The 27,328-nt window shown below is 37.8% G+C and overlaps 1 protein-coding gene across 18 annotated transcripts in view; it reads right to left on the bottom strand.

The window, feature by feature from the left end:
• BTBD10 (BTB domain containing 10) overlaps positions 1-26,989 on the bottom strand; it is a 77,018-nt gene extending 50,029 nt beyond the window's left edge. For 2 of the 18 annotated variants that reach the window (XM_067038218.1, XM_067038224.1), the window contains exons 1-2: positions 26,742-26,938; positions 1,006-1,163 (exon numbers count right to left, since the gene is read on the bottom strand). In XM_067038218.1, coding sequence (XP_066894319.1) covers positions 1,006-1,106 — 101 coding nt within the window. In that variant the 5' untranslated portion in view covers positions 1,107-1,163; positions 26,742-26,938. Of the gene's footprint in view, positions 1-1,005; positions 1,164-26,347; positions 26,485-26,741 lie in introns of all 18 variants that reach the window. The other 16 variants (XM_067038215.1, XM_067038220.1, XM_067038222.1 and 13 more) reach the window with 16 other exon arrangements.
• Positions 26,990-27,328: the final 339 nt, after the last annotated feature.

The raw sequence follows: 27,328 nt of genomic DNA, 5'->3' as shown, positions 1-27,328 counted from the left end.
ACAAATAAACCAAAAAACACTCACACCACTGGTGTGTACTTATAAATTAATAAAGTCAACTCAGCGTCTTCATTTTAGACCTCACCACATTAAAAGTCCACAATAAAGGTACACATCTTGTCAGGAGACTTATATAGTTACTAGTCACTCGTATTTTCTAGCCATGTATATAGATTAATAAAAGTAGCTGAATCATTTCTTTAAAATTACAAAAAGGATTTCAATATCATGGCACGTTTTTATTCTTTTTCAATAAAGCTGGCATTAGTTATCAGTGATCAGGAGACTTTTACATTCAAGTAAGTTAAATGTTCAATAATATCCCCTAAGTAAACATTCATAAAGCACAACTCTCTATGAAAACATGCTTACGTACCTGCATTATGTGAGGTTTATGAGGTGTCAACACCTTAAAATATCAGATCATAAAGTGTTCTAAACAAGGTGTTCCCCATTAAGTCACATAGCACAAAATGAAAGCTTTAAAAATAAACTGAATTTCATTTAATGCAGCAAACTTTAAATGAACCAGGCGAGTCACTGATGGACTGATTTTACTATTAGGATCACAATGATAACACAACATAATTTCACATAGTTAAAAATGTACAGAGGCAAAGACTGACAAAAGCCTATAAATTATCATACACAATGTATTTAGAGCACAAAATAAATTCGTATTAGAGAGTTTTAAATACAAAGAGTTAACCTGTCTTGCCAGACTTCCCAGTTAAATTAACTATAGCATTTACTCATGGGGTCAACTAAGGATATTTTAGCATTATTTAGAAACAAATAAAAATTCATATAAATACAAATATAAGAAAATTAAACGGAAAAAATGTTTCCCTCAAAGTTATTTAAGGAGAAATGCAAACATTCATATATTTTGTAAACCAGCTCCCATCCTCTGACAGGACTTGGCCACACCAAATGCAGTTTGGTTCTTCATAGAAATCAGTTTTATCAGAGCTTTGACATGTGAAATACATATTTTCTACCTACCTTGAATGTTTATAAAGTTTACGAGGTCTACTATGCAATTTCCGATCCCAATTCTCTGGATCACTGGAGTTACTGTCATAAGGATGAGGCCGTCCTGCCATCCCACTTCAAGCTTCCTCACACTACTGCTCTGAAAGCACACATGAAGCACCCATAACCTACATAAAAGAGTAGTGTTGACCTTTAAATCTATTCCATGCAGAGTAAGTCACAGAATTTTGTATCCTTTCTGACATTACTGTGACATTTTTTAAAGTGATGAACAGGATTATAGAACATCAGACACACAAAATGCCACAAATCAGATTAAAATAAACACCAAAAGCCTTTTTAGGTACTTTTCATTTGATTATTCGATTAGATTTGTTACTCCTATACAACATTTTAATAATGTGCTATTTGTATTTAGTAAATATACTTATTGACATTTGGGTACCTCATGTGTCCAAACATCAATACAGAACCAAAAAAGACAAAAACAACTCCACAGAATGATTCTTTCAGACAAAATTTCATTTGGAACACATTTCTTAATTACTAAAATTTTAAGATACTTAACAAAGCATCTAGTAAGACCAGATAACAATGTTGTTATTTCTTTAACCAAGTTAAATTTAAAGACCATGAATAGAAATTTAATATTTGTTCAAAACTAAAAGTATGCAAACATCCTGATGTTTTCTTACAGTGCAATTATCAAAAAACATTTTGTCAATATGATTCATGTATTTTATGCCTTTTCATATGTGAGGCTTACGACTGTTAGTTCTACTACAGTCCTGTAAAATTATAGAACTCACTTAACAACAGCTTTACAAAATACCTGAACTAAGCACTTTAAAGTATATTCACTACCCAATTTAATCTTCACAATCAATTTACAAGGTAGGTATTATACTCCCCATATACAGAATAGAAAACAGTCTGAGAAGGTTAGTAACTTTGCCAAAGGTCACAATGCTGGTCAACAGCAGGATTATAAAGAACAATGAGAATTTATTACTATATAGCATAAAGAATTGATCTTGAAAAATGCTCAGACTATTCTGTTTAGAAATACTAGGTCAGATTTGACTTTTAGAGATTGCAAACACCAAAAGAAAAAACAAATGAGGTGAAACAATTTGAACAAAGTTATGTAAACTGGATTAGAACCTAGGTTTCCTGACACTCACTTCTGTATGCTTTGTATATACTTTTCCAAGCCAGATCTGATAGAGGGAAGTGAGGAGGGATTTATGCATTAAAGTCAAAGGGATGAGAGGTAATGGGATAGACGCCTACATTCTCCACCCAAAAAAAAAGTCAAAGGGAATCCAGAATTGAGAAAATACTGTACCTTACTGAATTGTATAATTATTCCAGTACAATTTCACCAAAAAATGCCAAAGATAAACTCATGAAAATTGTGAGTCTATCTCAGAGCTCATTAAAAGAAACACTTTTATTTTAGAGAAGCTATTTTGCTACTTTAGAATTTTTTTCTTAATAGTTAACTTAGTACTTTCTTTCCAAAAACAATTGAAAAATCGAATAATAAATTAACATTTTAATATAATAAATATGTAAATAAGTAGTTCAAAGAGTGAAATAAAAATAATAAAGGGGGAAGGAGGAGAACTGTACAATGGCTAATTCAAATTCCTTAGCAAATGACGCACAGTTTATTTGCTGAATACTCCTGGAAAAGGAAACCTTTCCTGAAGGATCGCTAAACGACTGATTAAAAATCAGCCAGGGGGCTTTTTCCCTGGTGGCGCAGTGGTTGAGAATCTGCCTGCTAATGCAGGGGACACGGGTTTGAGCCCTGGTCTGGGAGGATCCCACATGCCGCAGAGCAACTAGGCCCGTGAGCCACAACTACTGAGCCTCTGCGTCTGGAACCTGTGCTCCGCAACAAAAGAAGCCGCGATAGTGAGAGGCCCGTGCACCGCGATGAAGAGTGGCCCCCCGCTTGCCACAACCAGAGAAAGCACTTGCACAGAAACGAAGACCCAACACAGCAAAAATAAATAAATAAACTCCTACCCCCCAACATCTAAAAAAAAAAAAAGAGGTAATTTGAAACTACATTAAAAAAAAATCAGTCAGATGTTAAATGAACATAAAAACCACAAATTGTTATGAAAACAAATAAAATCTCACTTTCATTTACTTAGAAAAATAAAAATGTATTTACTAAAGAAGAAACCCTTTAAAACTTCAATTTGGTATTATAGCTAGTTATCTGTCTTGAAAAGATGAGGCAGAAGGGTGAAAAAGAACAAATCAGAGAGAAAAAGCAGTAAGTCAGATAGGAAAAAACGGTCACAGACCAAGAGAGACCCAAAAGGTAATAAAGAATAGTAGGGAAAACTAATAAGGAGGGAAATGAAAGATGTAGAGGCTTAGCAGGTTGTGTAGAATGAGATTTAGAGCATTTAGAGCATTTTCTCCTTACTGGATAGGTCTTCCAATAAGCTACTCCAGGCATTAGCATTTCCTTAAAGGGCACATTAGCTCCTAACCCTTAACTATAAGACACACCCTTCTGGAAGCCCACGGAAGACCACTGAGTAAAGAATAATCCTAAACCATGGGAGACAGTGACTAAAAAAATACAACCACAAGAATGAATAAGGAAAATTCCAATTCATATTTTCCACTATTTTACAGTGGGTGGCACATATCTAGTAGCTGGGAAATATCAGTATGAATTCCTAATCAATCCTACTGAAATTAACAACATGTACATTATAGCCAGTCACAAGAAAGTAAAGAATGTTCAGATGAAGGCTATCGAAAAAGTCAACTGGAAAATCATGTTTACATTTCACTTGTCAATAAAACTTGGGGATCACCACGTGAAGGATTTCACCCCACTCCTCACTCCCAATAGCAAGGGTACAAACTAAAAAGAAGTGAAATTCAAGTTAAGGTAGCTGGAAAAAAATATGCCTGATGCTAGCACATTTTTAAATGCTACATATTTAACTACAGACAGATAAAAAGCAAACGACACACATTATATACTATTTTGAAACATCTAATGATCTTTTATATTTTAACCAATCTCTATGCCATACTCAGTGACATTAATCTTATTTCACTCACCCATTCATTCATTCATGTACTTATTGAACACCTAATATAATATGCCAAGAAATTTACAGATGCTAAAGCAAGTTGGATGTCATTCTTGTGCTCAAAAAAACTCACCCTAGCATGGGGAGAGAAGACTCCACTAACAGCTCTATACCACATACTCGTGTATCTCTCCTACCTGGGAAGTCTTGCATTGTTACCCCACCCTCCAACCCCATATCTTGGGTGTTCTTTGGGATTCCATCTTCATCTGCTGGGTCCAGGGAGACAGCAAAGAAATAGGATCAAGCCCTTGAGAACACCAGGTTTTACACATAACATACAATGAATCAAAAATCTTGAAGTCATTCTTGACCTCTCTTTTCCCATCATCAAGTCTAACTTCAAATTTTTCTTTTGACTCCTTCTCTCCCTTAACAATCATATGGCTGCTGACTTCATTTAAACCCTTAATAGCTAAGAATAAGCCTCTTACTTGAACTCTTTACCCCATTCGATTTCATATTAGCTCTGCTATAATCAGAATTATCTTTCTAAAAACTTTTAATGGCTTTTCATTTCCTGATCTAAACTCCTTACCATAAAAAGTTCTTCAAAATCTGACACCTGGATCCCCAATGTCTACTTTATATTAGGCAAATTAAAGATCTGGTTTGGATCTTGTAATCATCAAAAAACAATTTCTGGATTACTGGAAACAAAGTTCTTAGACAATATATAACAATTCATTACTAACATTTTTAGGCATAACAGAAGTAATGTAAATTCTAAATAATCTAGAAATAATCCATACAGAGGCTGGAACAAACTGGGCCTATTGGCTAGAGAAATACATTCAGGAAACTGCCAAAAGTCAATTAGTTAAGAGTGAGTCGATTGCTTCTCCTTCTCTTGGATATTACTACCTTTAAAACAGGAGGGGGGTGGGGGCAGGAAAAGACAGAATCTTCAAGACTACAGTATCATAAGTACTCCCGGGTACACTCTTTCCAGGCACTATTAATTAATGGCAATGACCCACAGAAGAGCTTAAAAAAAAAAAAAAAAAAAAAACCAGGACAGTATCCAGAGACTATTTATGCTGTCCTTCCTGTTATCAATGTGCTAGGAAGATTACATACTTTCTCCTATTTAAAGCTCAAAACAACCCAATATTACTATCCTGTTTCATAGATGAGGAAATCTTAGGGCTAAGATGAGAATCCCAGTCTAACTGAAAGCCCATGTTCTTTCCAATGTAGCAAGTGAGGTACACAGAAATTCACATATTTGCTCCTTATTGCCAACAGATGTCACTTTTAAACCACAGCCATCTTGTGGCTTTGTGCAAACTATTGAGATCTCACTCTAAATAGTGTCATTACACAAGAGCTTTTCTGTTAAGTGAAATTATTTTTATCTCTCAAACTTGGCAAATAAAGTGTGTGGTGGTTATTGGAGAGAAAGACCTGATAGAGAGGGAAAACAGTGAATAGAACAGAATCACATAGTGATACCAGGGCCAGACACCAAGGACTGCCTTCAGCTGCATAGAAAGTCAAATACCCAGAGGTGGGAGTGGGAAAGACTGACCAAGAGGTAGTCAAGAAGGCACCTGAGCTAGCAAAATGTCCTAAGGAAACCTTTCCTATATGGAAAAGACCAAAAGGAGCGATAGGCCCACAGGGCAAATGAATCGCTTGAGATTGGCAGACTAAAAGAGCAAACACCTGAATGCTGGGGGTCTAGATGTAGGAAGAAATTCTGAAGGGCCAGGAACTTGAGGGATCATTTGATGAGCTTCTCTCCTTATAGGCATAAAAGAGACTGTACCTCCTTGAAGCCACAAAATACATGATATAGATATAACTGTGAAAGAAAAAGAACAAGAGGAAGCAGCTTTTAAAAGGAACCAGAGGGGGCTTCCCTGGTGGCACAGTGCTTGAGAGTCTGCCTGCCGATGCAGGGGACACGGGTTCGTGCCCTGGTCTGGGAGGATCCCACATGCCCTGGAGCAGCTAGGCCCATGAGCCATGGCCGCTGAGCCTGTGTGTCTGGAGCCTGTGCTCCACAACGGGAGAGGCCACAACAGTGAGAGGCCTGTGTACCACAAAAAAAAAAAAAAAAAAGGAACCAGAGGAATGAAAAGGAACCTCCTGCAAATGCAGCTGAGAGAACTGATCATGTGAGCCTCATGCAGATAACAAGTATTTATATTTGGATTAAAAATTTTTTTAATTGTTTTATAGCATCTTTTGGAAAGTGTCCCAAAGCATACAGTAGTAAAAACAAAAGAGCTTACTCTTGAAAAACTCCAACTGGAAGGGAACAGAACCATGAGATCAGCTTGAAGTTTTTATGCTGAGAGCCCTCCCCACCCCCTACAAATATGGTGAAGGCAACCACACAGCTCAAAGTGGTAGAGAAAATAATTCAGGGCTGGAAGTGCAGCTGGAAATTTAAGGCAGACATACTAAGAATGAAAGAACCACAGAAGCGTAAAAATCTGAGCATAAGGTCTGCTCAGTTAAATTACACACGCATGGGGGGAGACCCCAGGTAGCCCCTACGGTACATTATAGAAGAACTGAAAGCTACATGGTGTAAGATCTATGAGTTTGATGCTTTTTAAACTGAATGCATTCCCCAACCATATAGCCCAAGCAGCAGGAAGCTGAAGCCCTTACTGGCTTGGGATGTCAGAGAGCAGAGACCACTACTGAAAGACAAAATAGATACTAGGAGGGAATCCCCAGAAGTACAGGAGCCACAAGGCAGATCAGCTCCAAAATCTGAGTACAATCTCTGCCCAAATTTTTGGCTGACCACCAAATTACATAGGTGCAGGAGAACCCTAACCCTTACCCCACTCCCCAGGAGACCAAGCTAAAAAAACAAGTAGCTGGAAGAAAAGAACTGAGCACAGATATCAGCTGTCTCATACTGTGTAGGAAACAAAGTTTGCAGATTGAGTCCAGGCAAGTTAATGATTCACTAGAACAAAAACCCCCTGGGCTTCCCTGGTGGCACAGTGGTTAAGAATCCTCCGGCCAGGGCTTCCTTGGTGGCTCAGTGGTTGAGAATCCGCCTGCCGATGCAGGGGATACGGGTTCGTGCCCTGGTCCGGGAAGATCCCACATGCCGCAGAGCGGCTGGGCCCGTGAGCCATGGCCGCTGAGCCTGCGCATCCAGAGCCTGTGCTCCGCAACGGGAGAGGCCACAACAGTGAGAAGCCCGAGTACCACAAAAAACAAAACAAAACAAAACAAAACAAAACAAAAAAAAGAATCCTCCGGCCAATGTAGGGGACACAGGTTCAAGCCCTCATCCGGGAAGATTCCACATGCCGCAGAGCAACTAAGCCCACGTGCCACAACTACTGAGCCTGTACTCTAGAGCCCACAAGCCACAACTACTGAGCCCACGTGCCACAACTACTGAAGCCCACGCACCTAGAGCCCGTGCTCCACAACAAGAGAAGCCACCACAATGAGAAGCCCACGTGCCGCAACAGAGTACCCCCCGCTCGCTGCCAACTAGGGAAAGCCCATGCACAGCAAGAAGACACAATGCAGCCAAAAATAAATAAATAAAATAAATTTTCAAAATATATATTAAAAAAACAAACAACCCTGACAATCCTCACAAGAACACCAAAAATTTCAACCAAAAAATTATGAGATCCAAAGAAACAAAACGGTAAAAAGGCAGTCAATGGAAACTGACTCCAAGTAGGTCCAGATGTAGGATTTAGCAAATAAGGACTTCAAAGCACATATTATAAATACACTTAAACAATTACAGGAAAGTATATTCAAAGCATAAAACAAGAAAATGGTCTTAATGAGTGGCAGAAAGGGAATCTCAATAGAGAAGTGAAAACAAAAAATGAAAACTCAGATCTAGCTGAAAAGAACTAAAATGAAAAATCCATTAGATGGACACAATAGCAGATGGAATGACCAAAAAAAATAATAATAATAATCAAGGAACTTGAAAACAGCATCAGAAATTACCCAACCCATAGAATAAACAGAAAGATTAAAGAAAAACAACAGCTCTGCAGACACAGATGGGACAGCATCTAATGATACAACATATAAGTAACTGGAGTCACTACTAATACACTCAACAAAACGGAATCTCAAAAGCATTATGATAAGTGAAAGAAGCAAGACTTAAAGGTTCCATACCATATGATTTCATTTATATAACACTGTCAGAAAGACAAAACTGTAGGGATTACAGATAGAGCAGCAAGAGGTTAGAGCTGGGGTAATAGCACAAGGTAATTTTGGGGGGTGATGAAACTATTCTGTATCTGGATTGTGGTGGTGATGGTAGTTACACAATTGTATGCCTCTGTCCAAACTCCTAACGGCACACCAGAAAGAGAATTTTATTGCACTGAAATTTAAAAACAAAAAAACAGCAGAGATGTTTAATAAATATTTACAAATGTCAAACATATCAGCATGACATAATTAAACCACTTTTGGATCAAAACCCCCACATCACACTGCCCCCCTTACCATCCCAAGCATACTTAATCAACAGCCACCCTCCCACTGCCATAAATGACACAAATTTTTGATAATGAAAACTGGTGAGAATTTTTCTACTTCTGCCACAATACTAAGTGACTTAGAGAAAAGGTTTCGGAGTCAGATAAAACTAAGTTGTATGACTTTGTACAAGCTTCTTAACCTCTAAGACCTCAATTTCCTTAAATGTGAAATGAAGAAAATAATACAATTCTCATTACCATTATCTATTACTAATATAACTACCAATCAAATTATTATAAAGAATAAATAAGACAGGATACCTTATATAATAACACAGTGCTGGGCACATTGCTGACTTTCTCTAGTAGGCTACCAAATACAAATTTTGCATATTTCATTAGTTCATTCATAACTTTCCATTTGCCTTTTGAGATCACCAGAGACGATGAGAATTCCTAGACAGTCGCTCAATATTTATTGAGCATCTATAATGTGCTAGATGGCTGGAATAAAAAGGTGAATATGATATCATCCATGTCCTGGTTTAAATAATAATTATAAAATAATCACAACACAGGGAACAGGGGAAGAATGATTAGGGATATGATTTCTACTCATTTTGAGTTTTCCCAATTTCTCCAAGGTACACCTGATCCTCCCCTTTTCTACTAAACATTAAAATTTCCTTAGACTTTTACAGGGTCATCAAAGAGCCATGTACTTTGGACACAATAGCTGGTAACAGTTTTAGTAGCTAAATCAAAACCTTACATCATCGGACTTCGCTGGTGGCACAGTAGTTAAGAATCCGCCTGCCAATGCAGGGGACACATGTTCGAGCCCTAGTCCGGGAAGATCCCACATGCCGCAGAGCAACTAAGCCCACGAGCCACAACTACTGAAGCCCACGTGCCTAGAGCCCGTGCTCTGCAACAAGAGAAGCCACCACAATGAGAAGCCCCCACAGCACAACGAAGAGTAACCCCCACTCACCGCAACTACAGAAAGACCACACACAGTGGCAAGGACCCAACACAGCCATACATACATACATACATACATTAATTAATTTTAAAAAACCTTACGCCGTTCCTCTAGTACCCATGATGTAAAACAAATATTTCACTCAGCTTAAAAGTATATTTTAATCTCTGGAAGAACAGACAAATCATCCTAGTTTCTAACCTCTCTGAAAACTCCTTCAGTTATTTTATTTTATTTTTTTGGGCGGTATGCGGGCCTCTCACTGCTGTGGCCTCTCCCCTTGCGGAGCACAGGCTCTGGACGCACAGGCTCAGTGGCCATGGCTCACGGGCCCAGCCGCTCCGCGGCATGTGGGATCTTCCCAGACTGGGGCACGAACCCATATCCCCTGCATTGGCAGGCGAACTCCCAAAAACTGGGCCACCAGGGAAGCCCCCTTCAGTTATTTTTATCAGAATATTCTTGCTGTATCCGAGAAACTTAAATTTAAAAAACTTTTTTCTCTCATTTGGACATAACAACCTCCTTGCTACATAACAAATTACCACAAACCAGTGGTTTACGATACCGTATACTATCTTAGTTTCTGTGGGTTAGGAATCTGGCATAGTTTAGCTGGGTCCTCTACAAGACTACATCAAGGTGTCAACCATAATTACATCCTCATATGGAGGCTCAATTGGGGAATGATCCACTTCCAAGGTTACCGAGATTGAACAATTCATTTCCTTATGGCAGTAGGATTCAAAGCCGATGATGTAGATAGTAAGTCTGCTAGCCAAATGGAGTCTTATGTAACATAACTAGGAAAGTAACATTCCATTACCTTTAGCATATTCTTTTGGTTAGAAGGAAGTCACAAATTCTGCTCACACTCAAGGTGAGGGGATTATACAAAGGCAGGAACACCAGGAGGCAGGGATCATGGGAACTACTTTAGGGTCTGTCTATCTTATTGTCCAACACATTCTGCCTAGGTACGACACTGAAAGTTTATGATTCTGCTCAGCCCTTGTTCTAATTATACATACCACTATACTAACACACACACACAAAACACATACATCTCTTTTATCTCCTTGACTTCACAGCACTATTTGTCACAGCAAAAACCTAAAACCAATCTAAATGTTCGCCAGAAATGAATTAGTTAAAAATCTGCACAGTAGGGCTTCCCTGGTGGCTCAGTGGTTGAGAGTCCGCCTGCCAATGCAGGGGTCACAGGTTCGGACCCTGGTCCAGGAAGATCCCACATGCCGCGGAGCGGCTGGGCCCGTGAGCCATGGCCGCTGAGCCTGCGCGTCCAGAGCCTGTGCTCCACAACAGGAGAGGCCACAACAGTGAGAGGCCTGCATACCTTAAAAAAAAAAAAGAGGGAACATAACAAATATCCCTGGAAACATTTTTAAAGATATTATCAAATGACTCCTAATATTCCCCCCATAGAAGCACTTTCAAATGTCAAGACATATTTTTCTTATTTGCTGCAGTTAAAATAAGGCAAGTAAATAAAGCTGAGAACTTTATTCAGGATATTTTTATATCCTGATTATATCAATTAGATTATATCTGACTGAATTTTATGTAACTAGTTCCAGGATATCAAATTCAATTGACTTATGCTTTCATTCAAAATCTATTCACTGAGTACTTAGTACCTTTTCAGGCATTTTGCTAACTGCCAGGGATATACTAACAAACAGATTTAATAAAACTGCATGAATTTTCCATTAAAAGTAGGGTACTTTGTCTATTTAAAGGAAGTCCTTATCAAATCCACCAAAATGTAAGACTTCCAAAGTCAGCTCATATTCAGCCCTTGATCTTCCAGAGGTGACCTTGAGATAAAATCTGAGTTCTTTGATTTTATTACTTTTATAGAATTTCTACTGAAATTCTGCTGATTTCTTATTTAAGACATTAACACTTCAAGAACCATTTCATTTATTCCCCACCCACCTTAAACAGCTCAATGTTTGAAAATCTTTCCCTATCTTAGGCATCTTCTAAATACCTACATTACATAATTAGCATTATAATGGACTAGATGCTGTTTATAGTGCTAAACTTTTAAAACTCACTAAAAGGCATATATGATTATTTTAATTTTCTAAAAAACTTAGTTTTATTTTCTATGCATATGTCCCTATTTTTCCTTCTCTTCTATGACTAACTAGTATTGCCTTCAAAACTGGAAACATCTTAGTTGAAGCAAGTCACCTTGACGTGAAATTTAATATAGGCAAATCTCCAATAAGCTGATGAAGTGCCTAAATCAAAGGAGATTTCATCAACTCCTAAGAACCAGCACCCTTTAAACAAAGTCAGACTCAAACAATGTTTTCTTTTTCCCTCTAAGAGGCTTTTTTAATAAGTTATATTATATCTTTCATATAACTTTTAATATGCTGTTGCATTTTGACCCATTCATTATCCCCATTATCTCCCATTCCTTTCAGATTTTTGCTTGTTTACCTGCTCTCAATTCAATAGGCTAGAAAAGGACCTAAGTATGATTCAAGTTCTAGACTGAAGTATTGCCCAACAGAACTTTGTCTGATAATGGAAATGTTCTACATCTGCACTGTCCAAAAAGTAGTCACTGGCTACATGCAGCTATAAAACACTTGAAATGTACAATTGATGAAATGAATTTTTCATTTTCCATTTTAATTCACTTAAATTTGAATAGCCATATGTGGCTGTGACTACCATAAATGGTAGAATAAGCAATGACCAATACGTATCAGAATGGGTTCCTGAACAATAAGGTCAAGCCACCCTCCTTTGGAAAGGTTATAGACTGGTGGTAGGTATGAGATATGCCTCAGCACTAAATGAACTATATCAAAATATGCAGTGAGATTTTTCAAGCAGGATAGAGGTAAAGGAGCTGGATGCTAGTATCTAATTCAGGAAGCCTTGGATAATAAGGTGGATTTTCATATACATTTTCTATGCTAATCCATATATCAAGCCTACAAGACACAAGAGGTATCCTCTATTATATAAGGATGATCTCTTTTTAAAAACTGAGAAACTGGCTTAAAGGGATTATGTTACTTGCCTATGTCACATAGCTAATAAATAAACTAGGACTCAAATACACATCTGTACAGTCAAATTCAGTGCTTCTTCCACCATAATATACTGTCTCTCAAGTTTAATACACAACCCATCAAAACGCTATGCCCAGAAAATAAAAAGTGCTAGTGGTCACATTTCAAATCACTAAGAGACAGATAGCTAGATGATAGATTCAAGGTTAGATAGAGAGGTTCTAAAAAACTGGTCAAGGGCTTCCCTGGTGGCGCAGTGGTTGAGAGTCCGCCTGCTGATGCAAGGGATACAGGTTCGTGACCTGGTACAGGAAGATCCGACATGCCGTGGAGCGGCTGGGCCCATGAGCCAGGGCTGTTGGGCCTGCACGTCCAGAGCCTGTGCTCCGCAACGGGAGAGGCCACAACAGTGAGAGGCCCATGTACCGCAAAAAAAACAAAACAAAACAAAAAACTGGTCAACTACAGCAGAAGATCCTTTCCTCCCTCACATATTATCCCTCCCAAATTCCACTTATTAAAAAAAATCAAAGTAGAACACAAAACCATAAAGAATTAAGAAAAAAATATAAATGAACATTTAAGTGACTCTCAAAATAAAGAAGGAATTTCTAAGCCTCAAATCAGAGGAAAAAAAATATGAGAAACAGGAACGTGCAGTCAGACACTTTATGCTCACATTTGCAACAAAGACTAGTGAAAACTTCATCAGGGATCCGAATTGGGACTGCAGACCACTTTCAAAAAGCATTAGGTTAGACTACATAAAAATTCTATAAAAAACTATAAAAGATAAATGAAAAGCTACAAAAATATATATAACAGATAAGATTTTAATCTTAAATATAAGGAATATTTATAAATCCATATTAAAAAAATCTGAACACTGTGATGGAAAAACATGCAGAGGTCATTAAGTTAGCAATTTACAAAAAGAATACTGGCTGCCAAAAAGGGGAAAAGAGGAAATATTCAACCTCACTAGTAATATAAGAAACCCAAGTTAAATCTGAGATGTTTAACTGATCAAATTGTCAAAGATTTCTTGGTTTGTTTTCATGATAACCAGTGATGGCTAAAGAACAGGGGAAAAGGCTACTCAGGCTTGTGGGAATATAAACTGTAAAACCTGGAGGGTGTCACACATTTTAACACAAGAATCCCACTTTTAAATTTTTATCCTGAGAAATATGTTTATCAAAGAATTTATAGTGGAAGGGGAAGGAGAGGGAAAGGCGGAAGGGGAGGAGGAAGGGAATGTTCATTTTTAAATCTAGTTATGTATTTGTTATATTATTTTAATTTCTCAAAATAAATTTAAGTCATTACATACAGAATGATCCCAATTGTGTGTGTGTATGCACGTCTATGTGTATACATGTGTTTATGATTGGAAGCAATTATCATTGGGTCATGGGATTAAGATGCCATTTTCTTCTTTGCTTTTTGGTGACTGTCCCAAATTGCATGCAATGCATTGCATGTTTATATTCAGAAAGATATTACCCCAAAAAATCTACTTTTATAAAAAAGTAATTTTTCAAAGTACTCATAAAACAATTTCAAAACCAACAAGCATTCAAGGTTACTGTTAAAAAGTATCATTCACTAGGGAAGCAAAGATGATCAAAGATGTCATACCACTCTTATTCTAAAATATGACAATTTTTCCCATTCTTAATGTTATCAATTCAACTAACTTGAGTAGTTGCACATACATATATATAAACAATGCATGTACATGTATATAAATAGTGCTATGTATATATTACATATACACAAAAAATGAAAATGAAAAAGAGACTGAGTAAAAAAAAAAAAGTATAAATGGAAGTTCTGCTGTTTTCTTCATATGGTACAATAAATAAGTTTTATCAAACTCAGGTAATAAGGCCTAATCTGCAGTTTAGTTATCTCTTCCAAACACTAGAGTATTAATGATTTTAAAATACTTTCAGTATTACAGTTTTATAACTTCACTAGTCTCTAATAACTAAATATTCTCTCTTTGAAAAGAGGAACTCAGGCAATTTGGAATATTCAACAAGAAGAAAATAATAGTGTCCCACAGTTACCCATCTTACAGGAACTTCTTAAGGAAAATTCTAAATTAACAAATTAGGAGCCAAAAGGACAGAGCAGACTGCATCGCTTGCTCTCAAGATGTGAGAAAAATAAAATTCAATCCTGCATTATATAAAGCAAGCTGCCCTGAATGAAATAATTACCTTTAAAATAATTCAGCACTATTTGCATGACCATCTAAGAATGAGAAAAGTATAAAAACATTTTGTTGTACAATTATGCCCCTGAGATACTTCCTCAGGTATATGAGCTTTTAAATTTACTTTTAATGTAGTCCACAAATAGAAAACTCAGGATAATTTTCTATTCATCTGCTACCAGCAATGATAGTCAAAGATCTTAAAGGAAAATAATCCAAATTAATAAAAATAAAAAAATTTTTAGAGGTGATAACAGTATCCCAATAGATGATTTTTAAAATGTCATGCCATTTCTCTCTACAATATATTCTCTTTTCGCTTTTCTCTACTGTTCCACCTGGCATTCAAATTACAGAGAATAGAGGAGATGGCCAAGATGGTATAGTAGGAAGACCCTGAACTCATCTCCATCCATGGACACACCAAAATTACAACTACTTACAGAGCAACTATCTATAAGAACAACCTGAAGATTAGCAAAAAAGATTTTCTAAAACTAAAGACATAAAGGAACCACATAAGAGGGGTAGGAGGGGCAGAGACGGTATTGTCAGGACCCACATCACTCAGTCAGCAACCCACAAATGGGAGGAATATCACAACTGGTCCTCCCCAAGGAGCAATGGGTCCAAACCCCACAGCAGGTTCCCCAGTTCAAGGGGTTGTGCACCAGGAAACAAGCCCCCAGAGTGTCTAGCTTTGAAAACAGGAGAGTTTATATTTGGGAGCATGGGAGGTGGGGAAGGGGTGTTAGGAAACTGAGACTCTGCTCTTAAAGGGAGCACACATAATCTCAACATGCTCCAAGTCCCAGACCAGAGGCAACAGTTTGAAAGGAGGTTGGGCAAGACCCACCTGCTGATCTTGGAGAGCCTCCCAGAGAGGTAGGAGGCAAATGGGACACACCTTGCAGGAGGAAATGATGGCAACAGCCATTTGGGGGAGCTTGTTCTACCATGATAACACCAGTACAGATAAGCTCCATTTTGGAATCCTCCCTCTAGCCGACTAGTGCCAGGGACCCAACACAACCCTCCAATGAGCCAGCACCAGCCTTGTGCCCACCAAGCCCTGTAGAGAGCCACACAAGAAGCCTACCCTGCCCTCCAGGAGGCTTGCAGCCACCACATAAGGCACAGCTAACTGGACAGGGGACAGCCTTGCCTACCAGCACACTCACAGTACTCAGCCCCAGCACAACATAAAGGTTCATGCAGCCTACATAAGAGGCACCTCTAAAGCATACAGCTCTGGTGACCAGAGTGGAGTGTGCTGCTGGGCCCCATAGGACATCTCCTACATGAGGCCACTTCAAGATCAGGAAACATAAGCAACCTACCTAATACACTGAAAGAAATACAGCGATTTGGCCAAATGAGGAGATAGAGGAATATATTCCAAATGAATGAACAAGACATAGCCTCAGAAAAAGAACTAAATGAAGTGAAGACAAACAATCTACCTGATAAAGAGTTCAAGGTAGGTAGTGATCATAAAGATACTCAACAAACTCAGGAGAAGAATGAATGAACATGGTGAGAAGCTGGAAATAGCTGGAAAATACAAAGCACCCAACAGATAGCTGGAAAATATAAAGAAGAACCAAACAGATACAATAAAGTGAAATAAGAAATACACTACAAGAAATCAACAGTACATTAGATCATACAGCGGAACAGATCAGTAATCTGGAAGACAGAGTACTGGAAATCACCCATGCTGAAGAGAAAAAAACAAAAGAGAATTTTTAAAAATAAGGATAGTTTAAGAGACTTCTGGGACAACATAAAGCGTACTCCAGAAGGAGAAGAGGGAGAGAAAGGGGGCAGAGAACTTACCTGAAGATATAATAGCTGAAAATTTCCCTAACCTAGGAAAGGAAAAGACATTCAGGCTCAGGAAGCACAGAAAGTCCCAAACAAGATGAACCCAAAGATGTCCACACCAAAACAAAGTATAATTAAAATGGCAAAAGTTAAAGATAGAGAATCTTAAAGGCAGTGAAAGAAAAGCCAACTAGTTACATACAAGGAACTCCCAAAAGACTATCAGCTTTTCAGAAGAAGCTGCTGGCCAGAAGGGAGTGGCCTGATATATTCAAAGTGATGAAAGAAAAAAACCTAGAATCAAGAATACTCTATCCAGCAAGGTTATCATTCAGATATGAAGCAGAAACACTTTTACAGACCAGCAAAACCTAAATGAGGTCGGCATCACTAAACCAGTTTTACAAGAAATGTTGAAAGAATTTCTCTAAACACAAAAGGCCACCACTAGAAATATGAAAATTATGAAAGGAAAAATATCACTTGTAGAGGCAAACATACAGTAAAGGTAATAGACCAACCATTATGAAGGTAATACGAAGGCTAAAGACAAAAGTAATAATATATATCCATAATAAGACACAACAAAATGATTTTAAATATGATGTGAAAAATATTAAATGTGCAGGGAGTAAAAATTTAGGGTGGTTAGAATCTGTTCAAAATTAAGAGATCTATCAACTTAAAACAATCACGTGTGTGTGTGTGTGTGTGTGTGTGTGCGCGCGCGCATGTGCATATAGCCATTTGTTAACCTCATGGTAACCACAAACCAAAAACCTATAATAGATACATACATAAAAAAGAATAAAATTAAAACATAACACTAAAGACAGTCATCAAATCACAAGGGAAGAAAGCAAAAGAAGAGAAGAACTACAAAAGCAACTAGCAAAGAATTTAAATGGAAAAAGTATATACCTATCAGTAATTAATGTAAATGGACTAAATGCTCCAATCAAAAGACAGTAGCTGAACAGATTAAAAAAAAAAAGAAGAAGAAAAAACCATATATATGCTTCCTACAAGAGACTCACTTCAGATTTAGTTATATACAGACTGATATTGAGGGGATGGAAAAAGGTATTCCATGCAAGTGGCAAGGAAAAGAAAGCTGGAGTATCAATACTTATATCAAACAAAATAGACTTTAAAACAAAGACTGTAACAAGAGTAAAAGAAGGACATTATATAATGATAAACAGATCAAGCCAACAAGAGGATATAACAATTATAAATATATATGCACCCAACATAGGAGCACCTAAATACATAAAAGAAATATTAACAAACATAAACGGAGAAACTGACACTAATACAATAACAGTAGCAAACTTTCACACCTCGCTTATATCAATGGACAGATCATCCAGACAGAAAATCAATAAGGAAACATTGGCCTTAAATAACACATTAGACCAGATGGATTTAATAGATATGTATAGAACATTTCATCCAAAACCAGCAGAATACACATTCTTTTTAGTGCAAATGGACATATCAGAAGCTAGGCACAGAACAAGCCTCAACAAATTTAAGAATACTGAAATTATATTAAGTATCTTTTCTGGAAACAGTATGAGACTAGAAACAAACTACAAGAAAAAGACTACAAAAGACACAAACATGTGGAGGCTATAAAAAATGCTACTAAACAACCAATGGTTTACTGAGGAAATCAGAGGAAATCAAAAAATACCTGGAAACAAATGAAAATGGAAATACAACAATCCACATCTCTGGGACACATCGAAAGCAGTTCTATGAAAGAAGCCTGTAGTGATACAAGCCTACCTCAGGAAACAAGAAAACTCTCAAATAAACAACCTAACCTTACACCTAAAGGAACTAGAAAAAGCAGAACAAACAAACCCGAAATTAGTATAAGGAAAGAAATCATAAATATCAGAGCAGAAGTAAATGAAGTAGAGACTAAAAAAATTAAAAATTTTTAAAAAGTAAACACCAATGAAATTATGAGTTTTTTGAAACGATAAACAAAACTGATAAACTTTTAACCAGACTCATCAAGAAAGAGAGGGCCTAAATAAATAAAATCAGAAATGAAAGAAATAAAATCAGAAACGACACCACAGAAACACTAAGGATCGTAAGAGATTACTAAGAACAAATATATGTCAATAAAATGGACAATCTAGGAGAAATGGATAAATTCCTAAAAGCGTAAAAATCTCCCAAAAATGAATCAGGAAGAAATAAAAAATATATACACAGACCAATTACCAGTAATGGAACTGAATCAATTAAAAAAAACCAAAAACTCCCAACAAACAAAAGTCCAGGACCAGACAGCTTTACAGGTGGATTCTACAAAACATTTAAAGAAGAGTTAACACTCATCCTTCCTAAACTATTACAAAAAAATTGAAGAGGGAGGAATGCTTCTTAACTCATTGTACAAGGCCAGTATCACCCTGATACCAAAACCATGCAAAGATACCACAAAGTAAATTACATGCCAGTATCTCTGATGAACACAGATGCAAAAATCCTCAACAAAACATGAGCAAACTGAATTCAACAATACATAAAAAGGATCATATACCATGATCAAGTGGGATTTATCCCAGGGATGCAAGGATTTTTCAATAAATGCAAATCAAAGTGATACACCACAGTAACAAGCTGAAAAATAAAAATCATATTACAATCTCAATAGATGCAGAAAAAGCCTGTGACAAATTTCAAATCCATTTATGATAACAACTCTCAACAAAGTGGATATAGAGGGAACATACCTCAACATATTAAAGGCCATATATAACAAAACCACAGCGAACAACATATTCAACAGTGAAAAGCTGAAAGCACTTCGTCTAAAATCAGAAACAAGACAAGGATGCCCACTCCTGCACTTTTATTCAACATAGTGTTGGCAATCCTAGCCATAGCAACCAGACAAGAAAAAGAATTAAAAGGAATCCAAATTAGAAAGGAAGAAATAAAACTGTCCCAGTTTACAGGTGACATGTTACTAAGTATAGAAAATCCTAAATACATTACTAAAAACCACTAAACTAATAAATTCAGTAAAGTTGCAAGATACAAAATCAGTATACAGATATCTGGTGCATTTCTATACACTAACAATAAACTATCAGAAAAAGATATTAAGAAAACAATCTCATTAACAACTGGATCAAACAGAATAAAATAACTAAGAATACATCTAAGGAGATAAGAGACCTGGACCAAGAAAACTATAAGACATTTATGAAGAAAACTGAAGACAATGCAAACGAACGGAAAGATTTACAATGCTCAAAGAAGAATTAATATTGTTAAAATGACCATATTACCCAAGGCAGTCTAAATCAAAATACCAATGGCATTTTTCACAGAACTAGAATTAATAATTCTAAAATTTGCATGGAAACAAAATATCCCAAATAGCCAACAATCCTGAGAAAGAAGAACAAAGCTGGAATATCATGCACCCTGATTTCAAACTACACTACAAATCAAAACAGACACACAGATCAATAAACAGAATACAGAACCCAGAAATGGACTCACACTTATATGGTCAATTAATCTACAACAAATGAGGCAAGAATATACAATGAGTAAAAGACAGCCTCTTCAATAAATGGTGTTGGGAGAACTGGACAGCTACATACAGACAATCAAAGTGTACTAATTTCTCAGCATATACAAAAATAAACTCAAAATGGAATAAAGACTTAAATGTAAGACCTGAAACTATAAAACTCCTAGAAGAAAACATAGGCAGTAAGCTCTCTGACATAAGTCTTAGCAATATTTTCTTGGATCTGTCCCCAGGCAAGAGAAACTAAAGAAAAATAAACAAATACGACTACATCAAACTAAAAAGCTTTTGTACAGCAAAGGAAACTATCAACAAACTGAAAAGGCTGCCTACTGAATGGGAGAAGATATTTGCAAACAACATATCCAACAATGGGTTAATATTCAAAATATACAAAGAATTCATACAATTCAACATTAAAAAAAACAAACCACCCAATTAAAAATTAGGCAGAGGACCTAGACATCTTCAAAAGGAAGACATACAGCTGGCCAACAGACACATGAAAAGATCACTAATCATATTAAAACCACAATGAGATACCACCTCACACCTGTCAGAATGGCTATCATCAACAAAACAATAAATAACAAGTATTGGCAAGGATGGAGAAAAGGGAACCCTTGTGCACTGTTGGTGGAAATGTAAACTGGTACAGCCAGAAGGGAAAACAGTATAGAGGTTTCTCAAAAAATTAAAAATAAACTGCGATATGATCCAGCAATTTAACTTCTGGGTATTTACCTGAAGAAGACAAAAACACCAATTTGAAAAAATATGTGCACCCTATGTTCACTGAAGCATTATTTACAATAGCCAAGGTATGGAAGCACCCTAAGTGCCCATCAATAGACGAATGGATAAAGAAGATGTGGTATATAAATACAGCAGAATATTTTTCAGCCATTAAAAAAAAAAAAAGAAACCTTGCCATTTGCAACAACATGGATGGATCTAGAGGGTATTATACTATATGAAATAAGTCAAATACCATACAATCTCACTTACATGTGGAATCTAAAAAACAAAGAAAACAAAATGAAAACAGACTCACAGATACAGGGAACAAAAGGTGGTATCCAGAGGGGAGACAGGTGGGGGGGTTGAAATAGGTGAAGGGGATTAGGAGGTACAATCCTCCGGTTATGAAACAAGCCACAGGGATGTAATATACAGCATAAGGATGTGGTCAGTACTATTATACAGTAAGTTTTATCAGGACAGATAGTTAATGGACTTATCATTGTCATTTCACAATGTATGCAAATGTCAAATCACTATGTAGTATACCTAAAATTAACATAATATTGTACATCAACTGCATTTCAATTTTTAAAAGATTACTTAGAATACCAGATATCAGTCAATGGATAGTCAATGCCAACATGAAAAGCAAAAAAGAGATTCCTACTGTTCGTTGTGAACTAGGATAAAGAAAAAAACTTTTGTAATTTCCAGTGGAAGAGTCATATTGTCAAGGCTGTAAATAGCCACGTGAACTTGTTCCCTACAAATGACACAGCTAGATGTAAATGTAAATTCCCCTGATGTGTCTTAAGATCACCAGACAGTATGCTATTTTCTGAGCATAAACACAGTACAAAGTGCTAATAAGTTATATTCACTTTACTATTTACGTAGCACTTGTGTATACTTTATTTCATTTCATTCTTAAACTCCTGACAATTGTGTTCTATCTCCATTTTTCATGTGAGCCAACAACAGCTCAGAGTAGTTAAGTAACTTATGTCATAGAGCTAACAGTTGGCTTTAAACACAGATCTAAGTGATCCCAAATAAGGTATTCCGAGTATGAGTACAATGTTAAATGACCTTAGAAAAGTGTTATTCATAGCTTCTAATCAAGTACTTCAAGTAGTACTTCACTATGACAGACTCTCACCCTCAACCAAATAACAAATGTTAATTTCAGTTCATGATGAAAAGTACTAATAGACCATTCATTTCAACTACAAAGATAAAAATTACCATGAAATCAGATATCTTACATTTTTAAACAGAAAAATATAATTAAACAATTAATTAGGATTTTAAAAGATGCTTTTACTGGCAGATACCTTTTAGCATCTTACAAATCTTCAGAAATCTTCTGTGACATAAGGTCACATATTCCACATAAAATCTTTCCTCTTTAATGTCAAGTTTCTACTATTTCAAGTATTTTAGCTCATTGTATTCTCACTGCCTACATCGAACATTTACCAACCTCTTAATCCTCTCTCAAGGAGCATCTCTTTGAATTTTGATTGCTTACCTTCCATCTCTGAGCTCTAGATTGCTACCTGCTAAACAAGACAGGTCTCAGTTTCAAGATGCCAAAGTAAACCAGAGCAAGACATAGTAGGGAAATGCAACATTAGATTAAACCCTAATAAACATTCTATCCAAGAGGAGACAAGATTTCAAAATAGTTCTTCTTCCATTAATGAGCATCCTTCTCCCTTATTGTGGGTTTATAACCAACAAAGAAACAAACAAACGAGTCAGACAAAGATAAAAGTATAGCTGAAATCAGTGGCCAAAAAAGCTACCTATTAACTTCAATTGTAAATTAAACTTAGAACTGCATACGTTTCATTTCCTTCTCCCTCATAGGGTCCAGCCTGCTCAGATAAATCCACCCTACAGGGGAGTAGAGAATGTTATGTCCTAAGAATTGAGAGCTCTAAAAACAGAACCAGATGTCACTGATCAAAAGCATACTCAATTCCTTCTCCAGTCCTAACCTAATCCTTCCTTGAGAGGGCATCTCACTCAAGGAGTTGAAAGAAGGGGGAAAGCTAATTCCAAGAGAACTTCCTTACTTTACAAGTCATGTAGAAACATGGGGAGAGGAAAATGACAGTTCTTCCTTCAACAAACATAATCTCCAAAAATATATAACAGATTCTTCAGGATGTTTTTTAAACTCTCAAAGAGGAACACCTCACAGAATACACATCTTCTCCTGTTTCACTTCCCACACCAGAGAGAGGCAGGGATTGGGTGAAGAGGTATTAGACTAACTTGACCTAAGAAGCCTGGGCTAAAAGTAAGAAAACTAAGTCTACAAACTGCCAAAGTAGTCCTGATTAAAAACCAATATTCTATTTCCATTACTCTAGGAGGTGGGTCAACAGATGAATGGATAAAGATGTGGTGCATATATACAATGGAATATTACTCAGCCATAAAAAGGAATGAAATTGAGTTATTTGTAGTGAGGTGGATGGACCCAGAATCTGCCATACAGAGTGAAGTCAGAAAGAGAAAAACAAATACCATACGCTAATGCATATATATGAAATCTAAAAAAAAAAAAAAAGGTACTGATGAACCTAGTTGCAAGGCAGGAATAAAGAGGTAGACATAGAGGATGGACTTGAGGACATGGGGTGGGAGGGGGAAGCTGAGGCAAAGTGAGAGTAGCAACGACATATATACACACTACCGAATGTAAAATAGTTGGCTGGTGGGAAGCAGCGGCATAGCACAGGGAGATCGGCTCCGTGCTTTGCCATGACCTAGGGGTGGGGTAGGGAGGATAGGAGGAAGGCTCAAGAGGGAGGGGATATGGGAACATGTGTATACATGTGGCTGATTCGCTTTGTTGTACAACAGAAACTAACACAGTATTGTGAAGCAATTATACTCCAATAAAGATTTAAAAAACCAATATTCTATGTAGTCTTTGCATAAGTTATGATAAATTTAGTTGTAAAAGGCAGAGCTCTTTGTAAAACTGCACACTAGACTAAGTGGTACTTGACCATTTCTATCTTCCTTTTTCAAACTCTCTCCCTCACCTAGCCTCCTTTCTCACCCTTACTCCCATTGAAGACCTTCACCCTGCCTTCTATAAGCCGAAGAGTCACTTCTTTCCTAAGACTGACCTCTAAACTCCCATTCCCCACAGCCCAACTAAGTATGAATCAGATTATGTGATTAAAGTGCTTCCCACTAATGGGTAAATGTGGTTTAATCCACGGGGTTCAATTCCACAAATATCATTAAGCTCTCCTATGTATAAGGCACTGTGTTTAATCAAAGTACCTATTCTTCTCACAAGAAAAACTAGCTAACTCAAATCAGTCTTGTAATGGACGAAGTAAAAGAGAAACACATGAGTGCTTGCTTGCTTCACCTCACACTTTCGCCTTCCCATTTCTTCCCATCTCGATGCCCCTACCCCCTACCCCATCGGCCACGGAATAAAATCCAAGGAATCAGTATTGCTTCCAATAAAAGTCAATGACTGGGAAGACAAAGTGGGATGGTACAGCAAACAATAAACATTCAAAACCATAGATGAGTCAGTAGAGGGTCTCCTAGATTTATTTTACATATTAATCACAAATACAATAAAGGGCTTCTCAATAAATCAATTCCCTTACAAGATACCTTTGCTTTGCTCAGAACCCTCAGTTATTAGACCATATATACTGAGAGGGTTTTTCTTCAGTTATTTCCACAGTTAAAATACTACTAAGTATCAGGTAAACCTGCCCTACCATATTTAAAGGCTATTAAACTTGGCTATTAAACTCACCTGTTTTCAATTAGAGTTGACATTTTCCCCCAAGTACTCCTACGTTTGAAATTCCAAACTAATTGGCATACTTACTTTAAATCTTTTTTTTCCAGTTGTAAAATTTATTAATTCTTACTCATAACACAGGTCCAAACTTGGAGAGCAGGATACAACTACTGACAGGTTTGGGTTTGCTTGGGCCACATCAAATTATTTTTAACTGTTTCAAGTAGTTGTCAATATTTTTAAAAGTCAGGAGAACTACAAGCAAAAATTTAGATTTCCTGTGTTCTCTTGAGAAGGCTGAAGACTGGGCCCATATTCATTGTGGCACTGATCAGGTGAACGTGAGAACTGGATATCCCTCTTAGATGAGGCATAAACTCTTTAGTGTATTTCACTCATTTTTATTTTCATATGCCTAGTATATGGAGGCATGTGAGTTTGCTATTCATAACTTATTCCTATGAAAGGTGCATAATATTTTCCAGATCACTTCAACACTTCGCTAAGTCACCTAATGTGAAAAGCCACAAAGCAGGACATACTGGTTTGTAACTTCATGGTTAATAATAAAAAATTTTCACAAGGCTTAGAAGAAAGGTTGAGAAAGAAAAAAATTCAGACTGGTGGGTGACATACAGAATGTAAAAAGCCCATCTGAAAGCTTTTTGGGGAGGAAAAAAAAAGGTGAAATCTCAAAAACATTGCCAAGACACTGAAAGCTTTCCTGACTCCATGGTTCCTTGCCATACTCCATGCTTCAGAACCTCCCTTCCCACTTTGTCTTTATGTGTAACAATAGCAGTTAGGTCATAAACTCTGAGAAATGTTAGGAAATTTATGAAACACATTTACACCTTCAAAAATAATTCTCCTCACACACTTTTTTAACAGTCTTTATCCACCATCAAATCCTCTCCCAAGTATTTTCTACTGCTTCCCGCTTTGTATTCTAATGACAACTACAGTCCTCATTTTCAAGGCTTGGGCTTCAGTCCTGGACGGGCTCTCCAGTACAGAAACTTTTCTGGCCAGTATAGTTGTACTCTTTATTATATCTCTTATACCAATTTTTACAATCTATTTCATCCAAAATTTATCTGTAACTCCCCCTCTAAAGTCTTGATCAAATTGTAGCGGGGGGTGTACACAGTTGTCCAAAGAAAATCAATATATTGTGATTTTTCTCTGATATTAATTTAAATAAAAAGCATGAAGACTCTTCAAGATTAAAAAACATTTAAGTAAATTTTATATGCTAAGTGCATAAAGCGACAAACGAGTGATGCTCTATCTTTAGCATGTCTGGACTAGTGACTTCTCATCATGAACTCAAAACACTTAAGAGAAAGATTAGTAGGAAATCTGTGAAGCCCAGTGATGGTCACATTACGCCCACACTAACAAATTACTAAGTGATGTCCCACCTCCCTGCACCCCATTCCCGAGGATAAAGGGTGTTAAGAGACTTGAATCTGAAAAAGAAAAAAATGAGCAGGTTTTCTGTGCAAGTTTGGGGAAAACAAAGCGTTACCGCACGTGATACCGTTAAAGCATAAAACCACGCAACACCTTATTGGGGTCTCACTCCTCTTCACCCAAAGCAAGACTCGGGCCACCTTAGCTCCTATTGTGATGCACCCTCCTCAGGACCTCGCGGCGTTAACCCAGGATGACAGAAAAGGGGCGGCGCACACTGTTCCTCTGCCCTGGGAAGGAGGATTGAGGGTATCGCCTTCATCTCTGGGGAAAGGCCTCAGGACTCCCAACCCCAAAACAGCACCTCCGAAACCCAACTCCCTTCCCTGCCTCTCCGAACTGGGCGCCAGCGGCCAGAGCCCAGAACCTCACCCACGGTCCCCTAGCAGGGTCAGGGACGCCCAGACCACCACCAGAGCAGTCCGACTCTCAAGCCCAAACTCGCCCTCCGCCCCCACCAAAGGCCAGCCTCCAGCGCCGCCCCCACCGAGTTCTCCAGCTGGGTCCAGTCACCCTCGAACCTGTAGTCCCCCTTGAATGTCCAGGCACAGGCCGGGGCCAGCGACACCTCCGCTCCCCCGCAACTGGATCCCTCCCGAGGTGTCTGAGGCAGCGGGCGCTCAGGCAGCTGCGGCTACAAGAGCCGCCCCAGCAGGTTACAGGCCGGCTCCCAGGCTGCTTCTCGCGAGATCCCGCGGTTCGAAAAGGCGAGATTAGCTGAGTTCTCGCGAGAATGGTGGCTCACCGCGCAGGAGTTGGGCGGGGCGCGGAGAGGGCGGGCAGTTTGAGGGAGTGGCTGCATGGGGTGGGCGTTGAGCCTGGGAGCAGGTGCCGCAGAGTGTAAGGCGCGGGTCCTCACAGACGTCAGGTCGGGATCAACCTCGAACCTGAGTGGCTGCGAGCAGAGTTACCCCCCAAATCTTTGAATCCCACGTTTTTCCTTGATTTACTGTCACCGTTAGAAAAAAGCGGACAGCGTCTCCAGCCCAGAGTTGGAGAATACCTCAAAGACGCTGAGTGTACTCAAGGAAAGCGTTTCCCTCAACTGAGCGAACTCCAAACTCGCCTTTGGCG

This window comes from Kogia breviceps, chromosome 7, assembly GCF_026419965.1.
Source record: "Kogia breviceps isolate mKogBre1 chromosome 7, mKogBre1 haplotype 1, whole genome shotgun sequence".
NCBI classification, from domain to species: Eukaryota; Metazoa; Chordata; class Mammalia; order Artiodactyla; family Physeteridae; genus Kogia; species Kogia breviceps.
The sequence above is the reverse complement of the archived record's forward strand: the minus strand, read 5'-3'. Positions and strand labels throughout refer to the sequence as shown.